At 40.6% G+C, this 21,661-nt stretch overlaps 1 protein-coding gene across 2 annotated transcripts; it reads right to left on the reverse strand.

The window, feature by feature from the left end:
* Positions 1-678: 678 nt before the first annotated feature.
* LOC110962106 (periostin) lies at positions 679-20,990 on the reverse strand. 2 transcript variants are annotated; one of them, XM_022209997.2, is made up of 23 exons: positions 19,357-20,990; positions 18,563-18,661; positions 13,737-13,801; positions 13,456-13,613; positions 13,171-13,335; positions 12,919-13,065; positions 12,654-12,795; positions 10,727-10,939; positions 10,502-10,636; positions 10,175-10,323; positions 9,614-9,750; positions 7,842-7,972; positions 7,437-7,567; positions 6,359-6,461; positions 6,201-6,268; positions 6,034-6,079; positions 5,915-5,947; positions 3,770-4,111; positions 3,635-3,670; positions 1,929-1,973; positions 1,625-1,711; positions 1,509-1,544; positions 679-1,247 (listed from the first exon to the last, which is right to left on the reverse strand). In XM_022209997.2, exons 1-23 carry the CDS (start codon positions 19,473-19,475, stop codon positions 1,192-1,194), a joined length of 2,643 nt encoding a protein of 880 aa, XP_022065689.1. In that variant the 5' UTR covers positions 19,476-20,990; the 3' UTR covers positions 679-1,191. The 2 variants fall into 2 exon arrangements, with proteins under 2 accessions (XP_022065689.1, XP_022065698.1); XM_022210006.2 differs by lacking the exon at positions 1,929-1,973.
* Between the last annotated feature and the right edge of the window lie 671 nt (positions 20,991-21,661).

Genomic DNA, 21,661 nt, shown 5'->3' on the forward strand with positions numbered 1-21,661 from the left:
TAAAATATGATAAGGAGTGTTATGTTTATACCTTAGATAATGTGAATGATATGTAAAACAAAACAATGATGTCAATTGGGAAAATTAACTAGAGAAGTTATTATTAATCTCACGCTTAGATATTCAAATATCGTCTTAAGAAATTGTGGACTCCCGGAGTGTATTTTGTGTAATTTGGATTATGTTCTGTATTCAGGATTCTAACAGAAACTAGACATTTCTTTTCTTTTAAAGCTTCAGCTTTTGTGTTTTTACATTAGTAGACATCGAGCAAAAGAAATATACTCACTGTTAGACATGGATGCTGTTCAATACTGTAATTTCTTCCTTGCCAAGAAAATGTTCTTTACAACTATTATATGTAGATTTTCAGCATTTACATTTATATGTAAAAGAAATGCAGAGACGGTGTGTGTTGGTGGAAGATAAAGCTTCTTAATTTTAACATTATTAAAGCAGGTAGCCATAAGAAAAAAATAGTATTCTAAAAAAGATTAACTATGATAGAAAATTGAAAAAAAGGAAGTCAGTATTCTCACGTCATTATGCACACATCGCTTGTTTTTGAGGTACAAACAACAGATTGCAGAACCTACTTGCATATAAATATTCACAAGTCAAGCTCACATTCATGAAAGATTTTGGTTTTGTAGAAAAAGAAATCATGAAAACTGAGGAAAAGTTTTTTGTAACTTTTTTTAATTACCATGTGATAATTTACAGAAGTACAGTACAAAATCTAATGGAGGCAAAAACACTGTTTCATTAAAATGCATCCATTGTACTGAATGCGAGCACCATAAAAAGCATACAAAAGTCTTCCCAAGCTATCTGTTTACAAATTGACTGGTTAAAAAAAACAAGCAAACCTTTAAAAATATCTCTCAGTGGTAGAATATAACTCACCTTTCGCCCACAATTAGCCCATGCCAAAGATTCATATTTTACTTGCACACTTGCATTACTTACAAAAAGGGTATTCTAATTTCACATCATGCCTATCACATACAGTATGGTCCAGATGGAGTAGTAAACAATCTTAAGGGTGGTTTGGAAAAAGAAATTGCTAGACCTATTTGCTCTCTCTCCCTATTGGTCCACAGTTTTTCAATCGTCCAGCGCTCAACCAGGAGCGTCGGAGAAGCATTCAGTCTCTGCGGTGAGCCCGAAGGTTTTTTCTCTCTGCTGGACTTACTCCCTTGGTTTGTGGTGATGTCTGACCAGCCTCGCTCTCCTCCTCATTCCAGCTGCAAAAGGTGCGGCAGAGAGGACGGAGTTAATTAAGGGAGAGGACGTGTCAAGGTGGAAAGAAATGAAATCAGAAGAATAGGTGGAAGGACTCAAAGGCAGATAACGGAAAGAAAATCCTTGAGTGACAGATTGTGGTTAGATAGCTGACTTTTCTAATTATATTTTCCTGCTGTGATCATGTAGTTTTTGGCAAGCTCTTTTCAGGCTCATCCAACATTGGTGTTGAAGAAAGCGTCATCACCTAATTGTGATCTTACCTGGAGCTTTCCTGGCAGCAGCAAATTTACCTCCTTCTGTGAAATGAACATACAACACAGTCAGTCAGCGCAGTTGGATGCAAAATCCATACAAATCTGCAGTTATGAGCATTTACCTTGAATGATTTTGGTAATTCTCTCCGATTCCTCATCGATCAGACTGGGGTTGCCATGGATGGTGGTGATCTTGGAGAAGTCTGGACCTGAGTATTTGAAACAAAACAATTAGGTGCGAAACGCAGGACAAAGTTTTTTCTTCTATACAAAACCATACATGGAGTTACATTTAAAGTGCATCATATTCTCCTTACCACCACACCGCACAAGGATAACTACAGATTCAAAAACATGATAATTTCAAGGACGAAACAAATGAAAGACACCTTTTAGGTATAAAGTGTTCATGTAAGGACACCCTACCCTCAATGATCTGAGGCTCGTTCGCCGTGGTGTATCTGGCTCCACCTTCGGACGGGCAGCGGAGAAGGGTGTTGAAAGTCATTTAACGACTTAGCAACTGTACTGACTGACAGACGGACAGACTGACAGGTACATAAGCCCCGTAAAACACCTCCTCCGCCACCGCCAACATAAAGTCAAGCACAAATGTGCAGTATTTATGAGCACACACACTTCCACACAAATGCACAGGGTGCAAAGTACAGGTGTGCAGGGGGCCCTCAGCTTAGAAATCAGAGTAAATTCAGTGTCTTAGCCCACAAACTAAACTACAAAACAGCAGAGAAGCAGCTGAAAAACCCTGCGCCACAAAAAACCAAAGGCCCAATAAGCTGTGCCCACCTCCCCAACTTGCACATTATAATTTGCACCCTGCTCACGCATACACAGCACATGTGAGTAATGATAGCATTCTTTTCTGAGAGACAAGAACACGGACAATGAAATGAAGTCAGATGGATAAGTGGTGAGATGAACAGACATCCAAATCATGGTGCACCACAGTCAGGAGAAGAGCATGTACGGACAGTTTGATTTCACTTTATGTCGTCATGTTCCTCACAATGAACCCGGACAAACATCATAAACCAGAATGAGTTCGCTATGTTTAAGTTGTGGCTTGCCAACGCTTGTCAAACTATATTCTACAATCCTAATAGGAACAGATTGTTCTAGTGCTCTTTGTGCCACACATACAGTATGTGCCTGTCTGTTAACGCAGCATATTATTAGAGATTCCACCAAGATGCAATATATCTGCTCCAGCTGTGATTAAATATAGGTAACATAAATTGCAACTATCAAGAAAAAGAAAACTGAGCAGTAATTGACATCATAATAAGCTGTTTTTCTTCAGGGTGGTTTAAAATGTAGGCAGTTACGCTGCTGTCGATAGATCCAGCCACAAACACATGGTAATGATGTTCTGCTTGGTTAAATCTGACTTGGCATATCTTAATTAGGGGCAGCAATTAGTTTTTGCTTGTGTGTGTTTGTGGGTTGGTAAAGTAGTTATAAAAAAATCTTTATTTGTACCACAATGCCACTGACACTTTTTTTTGGCTTCAGCAGATATGTCCTTTCTGGTTTTCTGGTGCAAACTAACTTCAGAACTTCGGCGACAGTCTGTTGTTTCAGTCAAGTCAGGAATGCTGTGGATGCTTTTAAAGAAGTCAAGAAACTGAAAAGACAGGCTCAGGCAGCAGCAGAAACTCTGGCTGGCACTTAGCCAGCCGCAACAGCACAGGACGTGAACCATCTGGGTTGTTGGGTTTGTTTTTGAAGCACCAGTGGAAAGCAAGACTCAGCGTCAAAGATAAAGGAATGGCTGGAAAACCAGCAGTTGAAACCAATCAAGTCACTGCTTGTGTTCAAACATGGGTAGCATGGAGATTACAATGACTTCTGTCAATATCTGTAGTCATACATATGTAGCAGAAAGTAGGAATAGTTACTGAAGTACAGTGAAAGTGGCACATACCATGGAAATAGTACTGTATGTCTGATGAATCAAGTGGTGATCACCAAAGAAATGTGAACGGTAGTGTGAAATGAAGTTCACATGAGATGATGATGTTCAGTGGAAAACAGGACCATGGATGCATTTGTTGCAACAGCGGTAGAAGATGCATGAAAGTCCTTAGATCTAAACAATCAAATAAACTCACCCGTAATCCTCTTTCCATCGGCATCAACCTCTGTACCTGCAGGGAAAGACACTGTGCCGTCAAATCTATGTCCAAACTGAACTTAACTCAAAATATGAACAATTTAAGCATTTTCTAAAAAAGTTCCGAACTTACCATCGATAACTCTTGTAACTTTGGTAATGGCAGACCCTCCCTTAATGACCCTGGTAACTTTGCTGCGTGAAGGATCCCCCTCGATGACTTGGGTGACTTTGCTGCGTGAAGGATCCACCTCGATGACTCGAGTGACTTTGCTGCGTGAAGGATCCCCCTCCATGACTCGGGTCACTGTAGTGATGGATGGGTCTCCCTCGATGACTCTCGTTACCTTGGTGATCACAGGCTCACCCTCAACCACCACCTTAGTGACTGTTGGCTCTGTCTCTATGACTCTCGTTACCTTGGTGATGGTCGGCTCTCCTTCAATGACTCTGATCACCTTTGTGGAATCAGGAACTGTAGAGAGGGAGAGGTAACATGAGCATCCCTTCAGAATGATAGAAAGAAATGTTATCTCTGAAACACTCCCAATGTCTATTGGGAGTGAAAAGGGAGGCTGGAGGCACAGTGTGTGCCATAATCGAGGCAGATTAGAACATGTAACGGAACAAACAGAAGCTGGCTTGTGCAGGATATTAGACTGCATCACTGAAACAGAAAGAGGTTAATAAGTGCTGCTTTTACACTCTGTGGTCCAATAAGCTGCTTTCTATGGACAGGTTTTGATTTTCTCCTTTAGTCGTCATTAATAATTTTGAATGACTGCATTTTAAATATCACTTACACGTCTTTAGAGTTGAAGAAAATCATGACTACTGCTTGAAAAATGATACGTGTACATCAGTCAATAAATTCCCATCTGGGGCAGGAAATCTTAGTAAAATCTTACAAATCCCACTTTGAATCAGTTTCAACAGAAGCTTCAGCCAGGCACATTCTTCTACTTATTTTATAGTGTCTGCTTCTGAGTGAGGATTTTTGCGTGACAGTATTTATATAAGTCGTAAAGAGATGAAAGCTGACAGATGTGTGCGTTTTATCAGAGGGTTTTTCTAATCTTTGGCCTCAGGCCCCTTGAAACGTGGCCCAGTTCAGTAATCAGAGCCTGAATCACGTCCGTCTTTCAAAGTCATCAAGAGATTGTTGTAATTTATGCCTGAAACTGTTTCGACTTTCCCTGATGAGTGAATATTACTATAAGGATTTATACCAACAGGATGATAAATTATTCCACCTAATGACTGTGCAGACAAGATAATAAAATGACATATAGGTGTAGAGCAAAATGAGGAATTGCTAGTTTGGTTTCCCCAGTCTTCTTACTCAGAAGGTCTGGTTCATCAATCAGTTGTATAATTTAATATTGTGCAATGGATGATATTACAGCACAGTTTCTCTATTTTAGAACTTATACTGTAGCACCTCATAAAAAAGTCCATGATAAATAGTGCATTATAAATCTGTAGTTACCCTCAATTACCTCTCTTTAAAACAGGCATAGACAGGGCCTCTTTAAAAGTGATAAATCTCATCTTGTCTCTCCTGAACCCATACAACAAAGTGATGTCTACTTGAAAGCTCTGTCACAAGTGGATCAAACAGAGAATGAGTTTTCCTTTTCCAAATTATTTTTGTGCAATGACACAGGTGGTCTCAAGAATGAATGTTAGGAATCCAAAACAATGGAAAATAGAAACCCAAGCTTTATCAAGTATAGCATTTGCATTCATTTATAGCAGAAAACTGCAAACCCCAGAGTCCGAGACCTTCCACTCTATAGTCTCAGTAATTTGCCTAATCACCTCTAAAGACTTCAACTCTCCTATGTTACCCAATACATCAGTGCACGCTTCCATTTGTGTGGAAGTGCACTACACACAGTCCAGCTGAAAGAGCAAGATCCAAGAATCCTCTATGGTCTCTGACCCTGTTATGCTTTGACAGTCTAATTACCGCATCCCTAAAGGAACTGCTTCAATATGCCAAGAGGCCCAAGTGGACTTAAGCAGTAGAGAGAGTGCATAATCAGTGGAAAAAGAAGAGGAGAGACCAGGAAAGAGGCCTTAATGGAATGATGATAAGCATGTAATATGCATGTGGTTGCAGGATGGATTCCACTGTCAGAGCAGATGCTTAATCTTGAGTGAAAACATCAGGCAGTTTCAGAGAAAGTCACATTCCTTAAAAAAAATGCTAAACCTCTTCCATGACCAAATTTGATTCAGATCTTTTAATCGTGTGGTTAGTTGTGGCTCTCACCTCCAATATAATGAGTAGTTGTTATGGTCCTCTCTGCAAAGAAGCAACATTAGTTAGAATTGTTGCAGGTTTTGATATATTTACACATCATACAGCAATAGTAGCACTCAGAAACTTACTGAGGAAGGTGAGAGGGATCTCAGCGTAAGAAAATCCAGAAACAAACTAAAGAACAAAAAGCATAACAGAATGGAAATAATAAGGTAAAAGAAACACACAGACACAGTGTAGCAAATTTCTCTTCGTCCTGCACGTATTCACACACATATGTTTTTGCTTTCTCTACCTTAATCTGGATGTACTTAATCAGCTTCCTCAGGAGAACCAGGAGGTCCTGACGGCCCACAGGAAGGTCTATAAGCGTCACATATGATATGTATCAAACAAACTAGAAAGCATCCGAGCAGAGAGACGACATCGCAAGGTATCGTATAATGTTCTCACCCCCAGGATACAGAACATTCTTCACCACATGGATCACTCCATTTGTTGCCATCAGATCGCTGTGTGGCACATCCACAGAATTTACGTGGATAGAGTTGTTCACCTGGAAAAAAACAGTGAAGGCATCTGTTTTTCAAGGGCTATACACAAACCAATTCCGTAGCATTAGAATCTATTCCCAGCGATGTCTGGGAATTCCATTTAGGGTTCATTTGTGATCATTGAATTGTCTCCTGGTAGATGTACAAGCTGAGCAGGTGGCAGGTTTCACTCCCCCTCTCCCTGACTCACCCATTAAATTGAGCCCTATCGCTTTCAGCTTCGGTTCGGTTTTTAAAAGTCTTATCGCAAATTTCCATCAATCATTGTCCCCTGTTTGGCTTAACTGATTGAAAGCCTAATAGCTCACCCTCCTACTGGCAAAAAAATCTCAAACAAGCTTCCCTGTGTCCATTAAGGAAGTCTTGCAGGACTGATATGAGACCTTGAGGCAAAATTGAGGTAATGGGTGGACTGATGACAAAGCCGACATGGAGACTGATGAGCAAAGCAGACAGAAACAAACGGCAGGTAGACAGTGTCTGAATAGGAGGGAGGGAGTGGTGGGTAAGTACCGAGGGTAGGCGTTGATGGAAATGACAGGAAGCCAGGTTTTATTACTTTTGGCTTTTCTCCAGAGATTGAAGGATATTCTCCAGCTTTGAAGTAGATTAGCACGGATTCTTTCATGCTATTGCTTAAATGAGAATGTGGGGAAAGACTGAGTTTAAGTCTCACGGTGGAGGCTTAGTATGCATGTATATGTGGGTATTTAAAATTTGATTACCAACCCTTGGATATTATCCTCTTTGCTTGTCAATTCCATACATTGTTCTATGCATTTTTTGGTGGGTGCAATCTCCAAAAATTGCACTGACTAGTTATAAGGTAGTGGTAATCTAGCAGTCAGCCAAGTACTTTGTGATGTTTAATCGCGGTTATACTCAGAAGGGAGCATTACTGACTGTACGAAGTGTGGGTAAATTTAGGAAATAACTTATTTCACAAGACGCAAATACAAAATCAAATGTTGACATACGGATATAACTTGCAGGCTGTTGCCCTGGAAGGTTTTCAGCAGGTTGGTAACTCCTCCCTCTAATCCTTCATTGATGAAGATACCATTACTGACGTGGTACAGCAGAATGGTTCTCAAAGCATTTAGATCACCTGTCAATACACAAACAAACAATTTGAATAGAGTTTTAAACACATATAGAGCTAATTCATAAGGTCAAAGTCAAGACTTTACAATATTATATTGCAAATGATTAACATGATTTTCATACTACACAGGAGAGCTGGCTTCCTTGATCTTTTCTCCACTTATTTTCATGTCATGTAACTCCACATCAAGACTAAAAAGCTTGACACAATCGCAGAACTTTAAAAGAGGAGATCATGAAAGGATGTGGATATGTGGTCATTTCAGTGGAGTACTCACTTTTGAGCAGAGCAAAGTCCTCTTTACTGAGGCCATCAAAGGCATCGTCAGTCGGTGCAAAGATGGTGTAGGAGCCTTCCTGCTTCAGCAGCTCATCCAGACCTGCTGTCTCCATCAGCGACAGGAAAATCCTACATTTATTTAAATGAAACAATTGAAAGGAAGGAAGAAAATCATTAGATTATTGAATAAGCATATAGGACTTCAGGAGTCAAATGAGGTCTACACTAAAGAGCAGAAAGTAGATGTTTTTTTTTTGCACTTTTAGATTTATGGAAATGATAAAGTGGGCAATGTTTTTTTTTATCCGCAAAGGTTGAAAATAATAATATTAAAAGGTAATTTAAGCACATGGTCACTGCTGTCACATTCAGAGTTCTGTGACTGCATTATATTACACAGTAGACGTTTTTAGTCTTCTTTTTTTCTACATTAAGTAGTTATATTGTCAGTTTTCATTTTTTTAAGTCACGGTGAGTGTTTATGTTAGCCATTGCCAGAACTCCAGTCAGTCAGGATATTAGGTTTATATATATATATATTCCCCATGAGGAAAACAGCTCAGACTATAATGACACAATGACTTCTGCTACGGAGTCCAGATTATATGTTTCACTTGGACCAAAAAATAGTCCTTTTAGTCATGAGGATTAGAGTTTTGGCAGTGAAGGTCAGACTGGGATTTGTGTGACTTGTGTGGTCCCAGAGTCACTTCCTTCAATTATCCACCATAAGCCTCGTCTGCTGCCTGTATGTCACCATAGAGTCATGAAATGTGACATGCAGATTTTAATTATGCCTATGTCACAACCTAAATTCTCACTTAAAGACTTTATTTGTCTGCTGCTGTAAAGACGCAAATTATAAAGTGACTGAAAGTGAGAAGAATTTGACCTCAAGCAGGAAGCAACAAAGATGTCCCCTGGTTGAAATGTTTGTCTGCTGTCTGAAGCAACATGTAGTATCATGTTAAAACTAAACCAAAAAACAAAACAAAACATCAAAATGTAAAAAAAAAAAAAAAGCTAAAGTTTGCTATCGTAAACTGCCAGTCATACCAGATTGTGATGAACTGAACAAGTCTGTTTTTAAGAGTTAATTTAGCCTAGCATTTTTTTAAACCTACAAATATGAAGAAAGGAAATAAACAATAGCCATGTCTCCACATGTTATACGTTTCTAAAAAAAAGTTGTGGAAAAACTCACATGGGACTTAGATGTGTTTCCGTTAACCTGCTTTGGAGCCAACTAACAAGGCTATGAAGTGCTATCAAAAGAACACGGTACAAGGTTGTGATGAAAAGAATAGAAGAAGAAGTTGCAAACTGGAAACAAACCCGGTTGTTTGCCTGCTGCCAAAAAACCTCAAAGAAAGTTAAACAACCAAATCCTTCTATGGCAGCAAATGGAGAAAGATCTTCTGAAATTTTGTGCCAGTGGGCAAGTTCCAATTGTTCTGTCATGCCATCTGGTAGTGGGCCATGTTTCATGTCTTGAAGCGGAATAAGTTGATCAGAGTTAGGCTGGCTACATTAGAGCTTATTTGAAATAGCTGTTTCCATCTCCCATGAAGTGCATTGATTTTGTTTTGAAGAAGCTGAAAATTACCTCAAGCAAGCGTAAAAACAGTTTTGAGAATGTTATTTATTTTTATTTTGCCATTTCTGTTTCTTCATGCAATACATCAATGGAAACTAATGAGTACATCTGATATGATTCATAATATAAAAACATTTTTTAAAAAGTATTGCAAAATAAGATGCTATTCTTACTTGAATCGTCCGTCAGCAATCAGGAGTTCGTAGAGTGTTTTGTCGGCCGGTTTGATGAGAGACCTCATGAGATAGAGAGCCCCATTGGTTCCCTCCTTACCTCCACGTGTCATACATGCATTTTCTATGCACACCGCCTATGAAGAGAGGAACATTCAGAGACTAAATTCACAGTTGTAAAAGTCAATGTACAAATCTGGTAACAATTTCTATATAGGGAGGAGGGCTGTCGGATTCCTATTTGATTGCGATCACTCAAACACAACTGTACAGCATCTCTGTGAAGAAATCCGACCCAGATGATTGTGCAAACTGAACCACCAGAGCATAAACACACTTCATCTGGACTAATTAGCTGTTTAACTGCATTTGTTTACATTTAAAAGACAGCATAATCATGTTAACACTTGGTAAGGGGCCCAGTAATGGATTTCAGATTTCCAGTAAGCTGTTGCCCTTCCATTGTCTTTCACCTCTAATTTATCTTCTTTTCATGTTTCTTCTTGACTCAGTTTGACTCACTGATGTAACATCACACGCACACACACACACAGTTCTCACAGAGCGGTAAATGAAGACTCTGAGCAGTTTGCCAGCAATTGTTTCCAGCAGCTGTCCGTTGTAGAGCTCGCTCAGGGTGACTTTTAACTTCAAGATGTGATTTTCCAGAATGACTCTCAGCAGGCTCTGGTCTGTTGACATCACCTCACCTGAGAAAACATACAGTAACATTGATGACTGGGGAACATCAGATCCCATAGATCCTTACTAAAACTTTGTACTGTGTGTGACTTTAAAAACAGTAAGATTCATGTATGAAGGACAGAATGTATCTTCTCTTTGTGCCACTCTGCTGTGCATGAGAATGAATGTAGACGTCCAACTCACTAGTGAAAGCAGTGTTGAGAGGAGCGAGCAGTGTGTACTCTGTCTTTGCACTGAGAGCAGCAGCTAAGCCCAGTTCGGACACCATGTCGCTGAACGTGCTCTGGGACTCTCCAATAAGCTCCATCACTTCCTTGGCTGGTATGAATCATACAACCATGTCAGGCTGGTGACCACATAAAAATGGCACAGTCAAATGATTTCAACAAATTCATGGCTGGGATTTACCTGAGTTTGGGACGAGCACTTGATCTATGAGGTGGATGACGCCATTGGAGGCTACGATGTCTTTCTTCAGCACCATCTTGATGCCATTGACAGTCAGAGTGTCGCCATCGCAGCCGATCTCGATGGTGCTGCCCTCTGCAGTCTCATACACGGATCCTGCCATGATGGCTTCTGCACACTGGACGCTGTTCAGGAGGTGATAGTTCACCAGGGCTGAGAGAGACAGTGGGAGGCAAACAGAATAATGAGCTGATCAGCCTGCACTCTTCTAGACTTTTCCAGTCATTTTTATAATCTACATCCAAGATTTAAAGTTGTCAGAGAAAACACACTGATATTCTGTCTGCTCTTTTTTGAAATGTTTAGGCACCTCTATCAACATTTACATATTGGATTACACCTTCAGCTAAATCCAGCTGTCATACTAAGCTAGCAAGACTGCCCCATTACAGCAATTCAACAGCAATGTGTAAAAATATTTCCAAAGCCTCAAAAATTAAAATGTAATCAGTGTCGTACGAATGCCAAATTTCTCAGTGGCCCAAACAAAGCAAAAATATTCTCTTGCCTTTGGAGATTGTCCTAACATAACTGGTCAGTGAAACCTGTTGCCAAGTGTATGAGTTTATCTGAAGATATATTGTGTTTCCCAGAGGAAGCTGCTTGCTGCTCATTCCCATTACTCAGCATATAAGCAGATACGCTGTTCCCTGCTTTCACTGTGTGCTGTCTGGACATTCTTGTGCATCTGTGTGTGGGTGTGTGTAGTCCTTTATTTGTAAGGATTTGATGGGTGCCTATGTTTAAACAAAGCGTTTGTCAGGAATTTGCAGAATGGGGTTGAAAGATCATTTCAGTGGTTTATTTTATATTGGACAACAAGCTGTCTGTATGGTTTAAGCTCACTTTACATCAACGTAATGTTGCCGGTTATCAGAACATCAGCATGAGTCTACTGCCATGGAAGCAGCCTTGTCAGGATGAGGGTATGCACAATGGTCCTTTGTTAACTTTAGGATGTTCACACACCTTCAAAAAAACATGTTGATGTTTATCGGGCACACTCTCTTTACAATGATCACTGTTCTAGTTTGGAATGCTAGCAAATCAGCTTGGGCTGGATGGAAGGTCATTAGTGTGCCTATTATTCATATTCACTGTGTATTAAAAGAAGAAAAAGAGGTTTTAACCAGATGATGGCACTTGATTAGAAGTGAGCGGGCCCTTAAAGTGATTCCAAGTCATGCTGAAGAGGATATTTCTCTTCAGGGAATTTAAATCCATCCAGGAATTGAAAAATTTCACTTAAAAACAACAAATGTGAAACTCGGCATGGTGTTGGAGAAAAAGTCATGGACTTCCAAAATTCATTACAACTACTGGGGCAAATTACTAACTGCAAATGCATGCATGAACTGGCAAATGTCTGCCAGTTCATCTAGATGATGTTTATACACACTCATCAGCCACAACAGTAAAACCACCTGCCTAAAAATTGTGTCAGTCCCCCGTGCCAAAACATCTCTTAATTGTCAAGGCACTGAGGAGTTTGGACACCTGGTCAATGTCTTTAAGTTCCTCTGGGTTCCTCAAGTTGTTCCTAAGAAGTTTTTTTTACAGTGTGGCAGGATGTATTGTCCTGCTGGGAGAGGCTGCTGCTGTTCGGGAGTGCTATAGGGGGGTGTGCATGGTCTGCAATAATGTTCAGATGGTTGGTATGTCAAAGGAACATCCACAGGACTCAACGGTTCTCAACAGAACATTGCATTGTTTTGAGTCGATCAATATTATTCACTTCACCTGGTGGTCATTTTATTGTTGTGGCCCATCAGTGTATGTCACTGTATATGTGAAAGTTTCAACTGTGGGTGGAGTGCAAAGAATAAGCTCCTTTTTTACCTCATCATGAGTGCATCTCATGTTGTACCTGCAATAATAGTCTTGTCTCCCATGATCCGCTCCAGGTAGCCTGGGCTCAGTTTGTCAAAGGCTGCATTAGTTGGAGCAAACAGAGTAAACTGGCCAGGTTGGTCCAGCTTGTCCATCATTTCAGAAGCTATTGCTGCAGCCTGGGAAGAAAAGCATTTTTTGTCGCTCTGAGAGAAGCAAAAACTGATGCTGTTGCTTTGCTGCGATTGCTTTTTGATACATTTTGTAAATGCTTTCTCCAGAACAGCGTAGATTTAACTTACGCTGAAAGAGGAGAGGTCCTCGTTGACATCCAGTATATTCTTGATGGTGTTACCCACAGCGCTGATCACCCGATCGATCACATGCACCACACCGTTTGTGGCCACCTGGTTACCATAGATGATCCTGGCACAGTTCACTGTCACAACCTTCACAGAGAGGGAACGTTTTATTAAGCTGAGATCATCTGTGACTGTCAAGGTCCTATTTAAGAGAAAATTCAAGCATTGGTGCGAGTTTGTGCATAAACTGACCCCATTTGAATAGTGATTGATGTAGAGCCCCTGGTCATTGTACATGGAGGTAAGAGTCATGCCATTCTTCAGGTCTTTGGTCACAAGACGACGGTTCACCATGTGGAAGTGAAGAGCGTTGTACAGCTCGATGTTCACGTTGCTCACCAGTGCAGCTCGTACATCCTTTGGAAATCCCAACATTAATCAAAAGGCAGTGTGTGTGTGTGTGTGGGTGGAGTGTGTGTGTGATGTTACTGCACTTGTGCTCTTTTAGAAAAGCTCTTAAATGTTCAGTTTACTCACAGGCTCCAGCTGATCCCAGGCATCATTGCTTGGTGCAAACATGGTGAAGGAACCTTTGCCCTCGATTTCCTCTCTCAGCTTGGATATATCCGAGTATTGTTGTGTGGTTGTAGCCTTTACAAGGCCAAGCGTGCCATAAACATGGTCGATAGGAGCCACTGTGGGATGGCAGGGAGGTTATTATAAAAGCAAATTGACATTTTGAGTTGAATTTGAAACAATAGTTGCCAAAGAGAATAATACTACTGGACTGGATTTGGGCTGTGGTGTGAGCCACTTACCTGCAGGGCATCCTCTCATGCCCTCCAGCTTCATGTACCCAGGACAGCATTCATATATGACCACACTGCCAAAGTAAAAAGAGACTCATATGTGAATCTGTGGATTATTGATCATCCATCCAATATCTACACACCGCTTAATACTGGAGTCTATCCTAGCTGACACCCTGGACAGGTCACCAGTCTATCATAGGCCAACATATACAGACAAACAATCACACTTGCATTCATACCTAGGGACAATTTAGAGTTACAAATTAACCTCAGAGTGTTTTTGGACTGTGGGAAGAAGTCAGAGTACCCAGAGAAAACCCACACATGCACAGGGAGAACATGCAAACTCCATGCAGAAAGATCCTGGGAAGGAAGGATGCAAACCGGGGATCTTGTAGCTGCAAGGTAAAATTGCTAACCACCAAGCCACTGTGCAGCCCATTATTGATTGTGAAAAAGAAAATAAAGACAAGAAGTTAATTTTATCCTTGTGTACAATGGACAAAAGATCAATACTGTTGTTGTAATAGAATTGTACATTAGAATGTTTTACTGTTTTTGCAATGGCATAAGTAAAAATAAAACAGACCACGATGCAATCTGAATGTATTTTAAGTTGAAAGAACAAAAGACATTGCCAGATAAACAAAGCAGTAATGACAGCAGGGAAAAAGAAAAACAGCTTTGGCATTTATAAGAGAATGACGACTGTTTGGATTCAGTGAAAACATCCATCATCCATTAATAAATACATTATCACGCAAAGCTCATTTGGAATTTAAAAGCGAAGAAATGATGACATAAGAAAACGTCTTTGAAAACGGCAATAAACACACAATTAACAGGAAAGTGATTCATTAAATGCTTCCACAAGCAAACTGGCAGCGCACAGCTCCCAACAGGCCAATCACAGAGAAGAGCTGGGCTGACTTTAAAAAAACTTCGACAAGACATTTGCTTCAATGGTCAGCCAATATATTTCCCAATAGATCACGCAACAGCAATAAACCCAGCAAATGAAAGAACCTAATATAAGAAAAAAGTACAGCAACAGCTATTTGTTAGCAGCATAATCAAAACAGATCCTGAGACTGTGAATCATAAATTGCTTTGAAAAGCTGTGCATTATTAGTAAGCAACTCTGAACTCCAAACTATTCTGCTTCCTAAAATCATTTCAGTGGGCTCCTGCCTTAGTCAAATCCAGCCCCACAGTCAGAGAAACTTTACAGAAACAGCCACCACATTCCAAAAGAAGTCAAAGATTTACATTATAGAGTTCATGTTCAGATACTGTAACTGTGCTAACATGGAAACCAGACAGAGCTGTCTGCTGACCCCTTGGCCCTTTCTTCTGGGCCATTAATCTAATTCCCGGGGAAGCTATTAGGAAAAACAAATCTTTATATACAGTCAGCTTCTTGTGTCCATCAAATAGATTTAGATTTTGGTGTGGAAGGAGCAGCTTATGAAAATTTGAGAAAACAGAGCTCAAAGAAGCAGAAACATCCTGGCAGGAAACTGGGAGGACCTGCGAACACTCAGAACGCCAAATGAGGTGTGCAGTTGACTCACACTCCTCTATCAGCTCATTCGCTTTGCAAGAACTCATGTTGCACTTGAATGGTAGTCTGAGGTGAGAGGAGGCTGATATTGTGAGCCACAAGTCAGTAATGTAGGTTTAAGGGAGGAGATGAATTATGTTTTTCACATAAAGTTTGTTTGGGACTTCTAAAGTTAACACACATCTTCCAGGATGCTAACAAACTAGGAAGTGAGTCAACATTGGATGCTTAACAGCGATCCACCAGAGAAACAGCCACTGAGCTCTTGAATCAATTTAATTGGGGTTTAACCCGAAGCACTTTATGGGTTCCAGTTGGAGCTTTCAGTGTGTTTACTGAGGAGATTTGTTTAGAGAAGTCTCCTTGGAGCTCATTACACATTCAGTGTATTTGATGCAGAGCCCGAAGCTTTCCTGTTCTCTGTTTTACCATGGAAATACTGTTTCTATATGAATACAGGGCTTTTTGTACATAACTCACATCCAGAACAAATAACTGTTTGCTTTCTTTGCATGAATGAACAGTAGTGATATATTATGCAAAAAGAAATTACTCCCCTTTTAGCCTACTTCAAACATACACACCAAAAAAAGCAGCATCACTCACTTTCTCCCCTCAACTTCCTCAAATGACTCACATGTTTTGGCTACCGCTGTAATCCACTTTAATGGACATTTGTGTGGTTATGGAAATGTGTGGGATGACACTGAAAACCAAGCTGTTTTATGTGCAATGGCCATGTTGCTTATACAGCAATCATTTTAGACTTTGACGCTAATTTCTATAATGCAAAATAGAAAATTATCCACGCAAGACTGGATGTCAGGAAGGCATGAAGTCATCGCTCCCCAGCTGTGCTCTGACAGGATAATAGATGGAGTAGACACCAGAGACACAGCTAGCCGGTGCGCTGCGACCAGACCTCTGGCAGCGTCGCTGCATGAAACAGCTCAATGTGGCTGCCAGATGAGCAGATGTGCAAACATGGTGCACACATACTGTAGTTGCACAGAAACACTAGCTGGGGGGTTGTCTGGCATCGCATGAAAACATTACAGTTTTTTTCTGTTACATAATCAATACTCTAGAGTCTGTCGTGTTTGCTCATCCTCCCTAAATACTGTGCAAATATTGTTTTTTATATTTATGTTTACATACACACGAGAAGTTGGACTGTAAATTTTAACTGCAAAATTTTACAATTTCTCTGGCATTACTGTGGATCAACTACAATTATTAATCATATGCTCCATGCATGTTGAATCCACAACCTAAAAATTCCCTGCTTTGAAGAAAATTGCTTCCACCTGAACTTCCAGCAGCTCTATTCAAGGTGGAATTAAGACATCATGAAATCTCCATGGTATCATTACATCAAAAGTAAATAATTAAGAGAAAACATTGCAGTGTATAAACATCATTTGTCCTCTGTGACAATTGCTTTAAGTGATTCACTGCAGGGTCCCTCATAGTTTGTTCTGACACCACCTTGTTTCTGCACCAACCCACTGTGAACTCTGCAAATAGCCTCACACACTCGTGTCCTAATCTCTCATCAACACCAAATCCCAGTCAGACATAACCACAGCTGGGTGGATTCCCTCCACTGCTGCTGAACAATGTTCTCAGTGTGACCACAGACAGAGGCAGAGGGAGTGAATTTACTGCATTGATGGTCTGTTTCAGTTGTATTTTATTCACATTGCTATTTGTTTATTTGCTTGCTGATGGAAAATATGAATACTTTGAATGCTTTTTCACAAAAATATTTATATTATTGATGGTTGATGTGATGTTGTTTGTAGGTTGTTACTGAAGGCATATTTCATTCATTTTTTTCTGCATTCAAACTAAAGCTTTTATATACCTGATCGTAGTCAATTTTATTTCAACTTTAAAAAAAATCATCAAAGAAACTGTTAAATGGGATTCTTCAAATGTGGTGTAAATTTATCAGACTTTGTTAATCCCAAAGACAACAAACAATCAAACATATTTTGTTCCTTAGAAACCCTTATTACCCTCCTGCTTTGCACCCTCATGTGATTTCATCTTATCTTTTATTATTAAATCCTGGGTGATTCCATGTAATATGATCTCTACGTGCTGGAGTAAATGACGCACCCCTACACTCAAATCATGCTTTTATCCATTGTCTCTCCTATCTTATCTCCTCTTTTTCAGACTTATCTACAAGTGAGTTCTAAAGGTGTGTGTGTGCCTGCATTGTACTCTTGTTTGTGCATGTGTGTTAATGACAGAGACTAAGTGGGAAAGAGCTTATTTCTTCTCTCTCCCGCTACACTTGGCCACCCACAAGGCAGATGAGCTCCAGCCGAGCCTTACACTCCACATCTTTTTACAGTGCTAATCAATTCATTCTACACATTATGTCACAAGAAAAGATTACGCTGACTTAAATCAGCCAACAGCATGCCCTTCCCTAAACAAATGTTGGCTTTTTAACAAGTTCAAACCAGCACCACTGAGGTCCAAAACTGCATAAATTGTCACCGTTAACCAGCACCATTAAAAATATTCTTAGTTTCTTACGGCTCGCTCAAAGGACATATCGCCTCAAAAATAAAGAGCAACTTCTTTTCATTCACACAAACGCCCCATTCACACACATGTAGCACAAATCAAGTACTTGCTACACTGGCCAAGAACCTAAATCTACTGGAACTAAAGATGAAATATGTCGTCTGTTCCACACAACTGCATACATGCACTAAAAAGCACAAAGACGGATGTTTTCCCTGAGTACCTGAAACATGCTGGATTTCAAGCATCAATCATTGTTGGGAAGCATTTACAACATCAACAGGCCTACAATAGAAGTAAATCCCTGGCCAGCAGGCTATGGAGCATGTCCAGACTTGAGAGGAAGGAAGAGGTGAATGAGGACGAAAACTAAGCAAGTGTGCATACAGAGGTTCCATGTTTAGGAAAGTGAGAGTGTAAAATCCAGATGCAAGAGACGTATAAATGTAGGTATGTGCAGTGAAAATGTCCACCAGATCCAGATAAATGGGGTCAAAACAGAGTTGATGTCTGCTGATTCTGTTACACTACAAGGTGAGGATGTTAGTGTGGAGGGGAAATCCATCTGAAACGTCAGATATTGATGCTTGTCTGGCTGGTTGAGAAAATGACGCTCACTGTGGGAATAATGTGTGAAAGCGGGGAATGATTTGGACTTTGGATTTGGTGCAGGTAATAAGAAAAGCATGTCAGTCAGTCGTTAAGCCTTTAGGTACAGACTTACGCCTTCTTGCCACAGATGGAGCCTTTGTACCAGTTCCTGCATGTGCTGAAGTACTTCTTTTTGGTGCCCAGGACCTGCTGCAGAGCGCACACATTGGGTCTGTAAGAGGAGGGAGGAGAGCGGGATGAGGGAGTGACAAAGGAAGGGAAAAAGCAGGGTGAGGAGGGAAAGGCCAGGATGTGGGAGTGGGTGAGGGCGGGGGAGGGGAGGGGAGAGGGAGGATGAAGGACGATAAGATGAGAAGATGTGGGGGGTTGTTGAGTGGATGTATGAAACAGAAAGCATATGGGTACGAAAAAAAATGCAGATGTTTGTGTTCTTAGCAATGCATATTAGAAACTGGCTAATAATTAAACTAACAACTAACGTAATAATTAGAACTTTTTCCTATTAGCTTTTATTATTGTAAGTTAATTTCAGCATGCCCATTACAACAGCTATTTAAATTTTCAATTCAGTTCAATTTTTAGATACTGACTTATGCATATTTTTTTTTATAGTGGAAGATTGAATGAAAGGGAGAGACAGTATTGAATTTTCCATGTTGGCTTTAATCAATACTTTCATCAGTGTGGCTGACCTGTTTATCAAATTGTGATCAGGTCTGCTATGTGTGTTAAAAACCACCTCCAAAACCAGCACAAATAACAAATCTGACATACTGAGGAGTTCACATATCACCTATCAAACGCAATTTATGACATAACAAATGCACCCTCATAGAAACATGCAGTTAAAAGCGTGAGTTATTTGCAAAAGAGTAAACTTTAAATATTGCTCCCCCGTCTCCTTACCCTTCATTCCTGGCCCGTATGCGGCTGTGAGTGACTATCTTGTCATAGGCTGAGGAGTCGACGCTCCCCAGAGAGCAGAGCGCCACCAGCACTAAGGTCACCACTGGCAGCTGATGCATCCTGGTCAGTTATCAGTCCTCTGTACTGCGAGGGCACAAACACACACTCCTCTTGTCTTTTAAATAACACGCACACACACACACACATACACCCGTTACCCCCCCAAAAATACACAGGAGATATGGGAGCACACGTGAGAGAGGGAGCTTTTATACCAACAACCTCCTCTCTCTCTCTCTCTCTCTCTCTCTCTCTCTCTCTCGCTCCCTCTCTCTCTCTCCCTCTCTCTCTTCCTCTAACACACCCACTCCCTTGTTTTACTCCCTCACTGTCTTTTCCATACCATTACGTCCTGGTCTCACCCACACACACCCTTCTGTTTTGTCAAACTCCTTCCTCCAGCTCTGACTCCAGCTCCATGCTCATTGTCTCCTCCTCCCTCATGTTGTTTCACGTGAATTTTTCATGAATTTCTTGACCACCATCACATCCCAGAGCACCAAGGACACCCTGTGATTCAAACTTTACATTGCCTCCAACTCCTAAGTGTCAGATTCTCGTTAAAGTGTGTTAATGCTGTGGTACATAGAGCAAAAGATACACATAAAGAAAGGCAGATGCTTAGTAACTAAGTGAAAGTTCTAATAGTTTGCATTCAGGCCCTTAGTGCACCTCTAATATCTGTCCTTGAGACATTTGGGAACAAAATGACTGAAAGGTCTTAATAGGCAAGAAAATATCATTTGAAACCATTCTCAAAGAGTCATATTAGGAATCCGTGTAGATCATAGCTTTGCACTTAACTCTGTGCTTGACAGAAACTGGAATGTATTTTTATCACATTCCTCCTGAGATACCACTCACCTCCCTTTTTTACTTTTATGATGTGGATTCATCATTTGCACCAACCTTTCCTCCCTCGGACTCCCATTTGTGCTTCTCCTCTCTTTTCATGCTCCCTGCTGTCATGTTCGGCGTTCTTCATCTCAACTCTTACCAGGTCCCAACATTTCCCCACAGTATCTCATCACTGAAGCCAGATCTGATACGGCTTCAAAGCGAAAACTCATCATGAAACAGGCTCCCCTGGATGTCGTCATGTACAGTCTTGGCTTCTGAACATGAACAGGTGTGCTTCAAGCGGCATGTGCATTGAAAGAAGAGCTATCGTTTCACAAATGGGACCACAGACAGAGCGTACGAGGCACGTGTTTAATCTAGAATACAGCAAGATAGGGACCTGCAAATGAATGAACTCCTGAATGTGAGGAATTTCTACACTCTTTACTGCTCTGTTTCCTCTAGAATGTGTGGGTCTATATAGTCCCCACTTCTTGCTGTTACTACTCCTCTCCAATCGCTGCAGCTTGAGCACACTATCCCATTTATGACTCTCCTCACACACTATAAAACTACTTTACGGTACACAAGTTGTAGTATTGGACTAATTCAACCATACATGTTAGAAATGGAACCCAGCTCTGAAAAAGGAATGGTTTTTTAGGCTTGTCTGAAACCCTAGGAGTCTGAATCCACGTTTTTGAGTCTGTCTTTGCTACGCTGCAGTTTTATGGCAGAAATCATGGCACCGACTGACTACTTGGCTCATGATTAGTCTTCTAGCTCAGAAAAAACACCATGTGAACATGTCAACAATTTCAAAACTTAATTGTCACCTGAAGGGTTCTTTATTATTTTCAGTGATTTGCGATCAAAAGAAATTAATTTTGTTCTGAAAATGATCTTTACTGTAAATCACAGATTTACTCACTTCTCATGAACTCACAAGACCTCAGCAATCCCAGAGATGACAGGAGGCTGAGCACACTTCCAGAGAGCCTCCTCCCTTTGGACACAACTTCTTATCTTTGAGTGGAATCTAGCTTTTAAGAAAAGAAAAACACACTTAAGCTGAGGACCGGGATATTAAATCCAGACTGCAACCAACACACAAACTCGATGGATTTCAGTGAACAGTTACTGATCTCCTCCATCTATGTCTTTTTTCTCACGTTCATATAATTGGTACAAACCTTTAAGATAAAATTAATGTCACTACGTTGCTGCACCACAGTTCTGTCCAGGGTTGTGGAATTAATTGATCCTGCAGACATGTTGGCAGAGAAGCAGACCACAGCAACTCTATCCTATATGCGACATCCCCCCCTAGTGGGAAAGACTTGTCAATACACTCAAGTGTGAAGCCTCTACTTCACAACGGCAGGAACAACCATCCACTTAATTA

The sequence above is a fragment of the Acanthochromis polyacanthus genome, chromosome 17 (assembly GCF_021347895.1).
Source record: "Acanthochromis polyacanthus isolate Apoly-LR-REF ecotype Palm Island chromosome 17, KAUST_Apoly_ChrSc, whole genome shotgun sequence".
Lineage (NCBI taxonomy): Eukaryota > Metazoa > Chordata > Actinopteri > Pomacentridae > Acanthochromis > Acanthochromis polyacanthus.

What these genes read in the sequence shown, in the direction of transcription:
- LOC110962106 (XM_022209997.2), bottom strand. Translation starts at nt 19,475, where the DNA reads ATGCATCAGCTGCCAGTGGTGACCTTAGTGCTGGTGGCGCTCTGCTCT. An exon ending in CCTGGGATCAGCTGGAGCCT is followed by an intron (nt 13,336 to 13,455) that starts GTGAGTAAACTG and finishes GGATTTCCAAAG; the next exon opens with GATGTACGAGCTGCACTGGT. An exon ending in CGAGCCTCAGATCATTGAGG is followed by an intron (nt 1,712 to 1,928) that starts GTAGGGTGTCCT and finishes TCAAATACTCAG; the next exon opens with GTCCAGACTTCTCCAAGATC.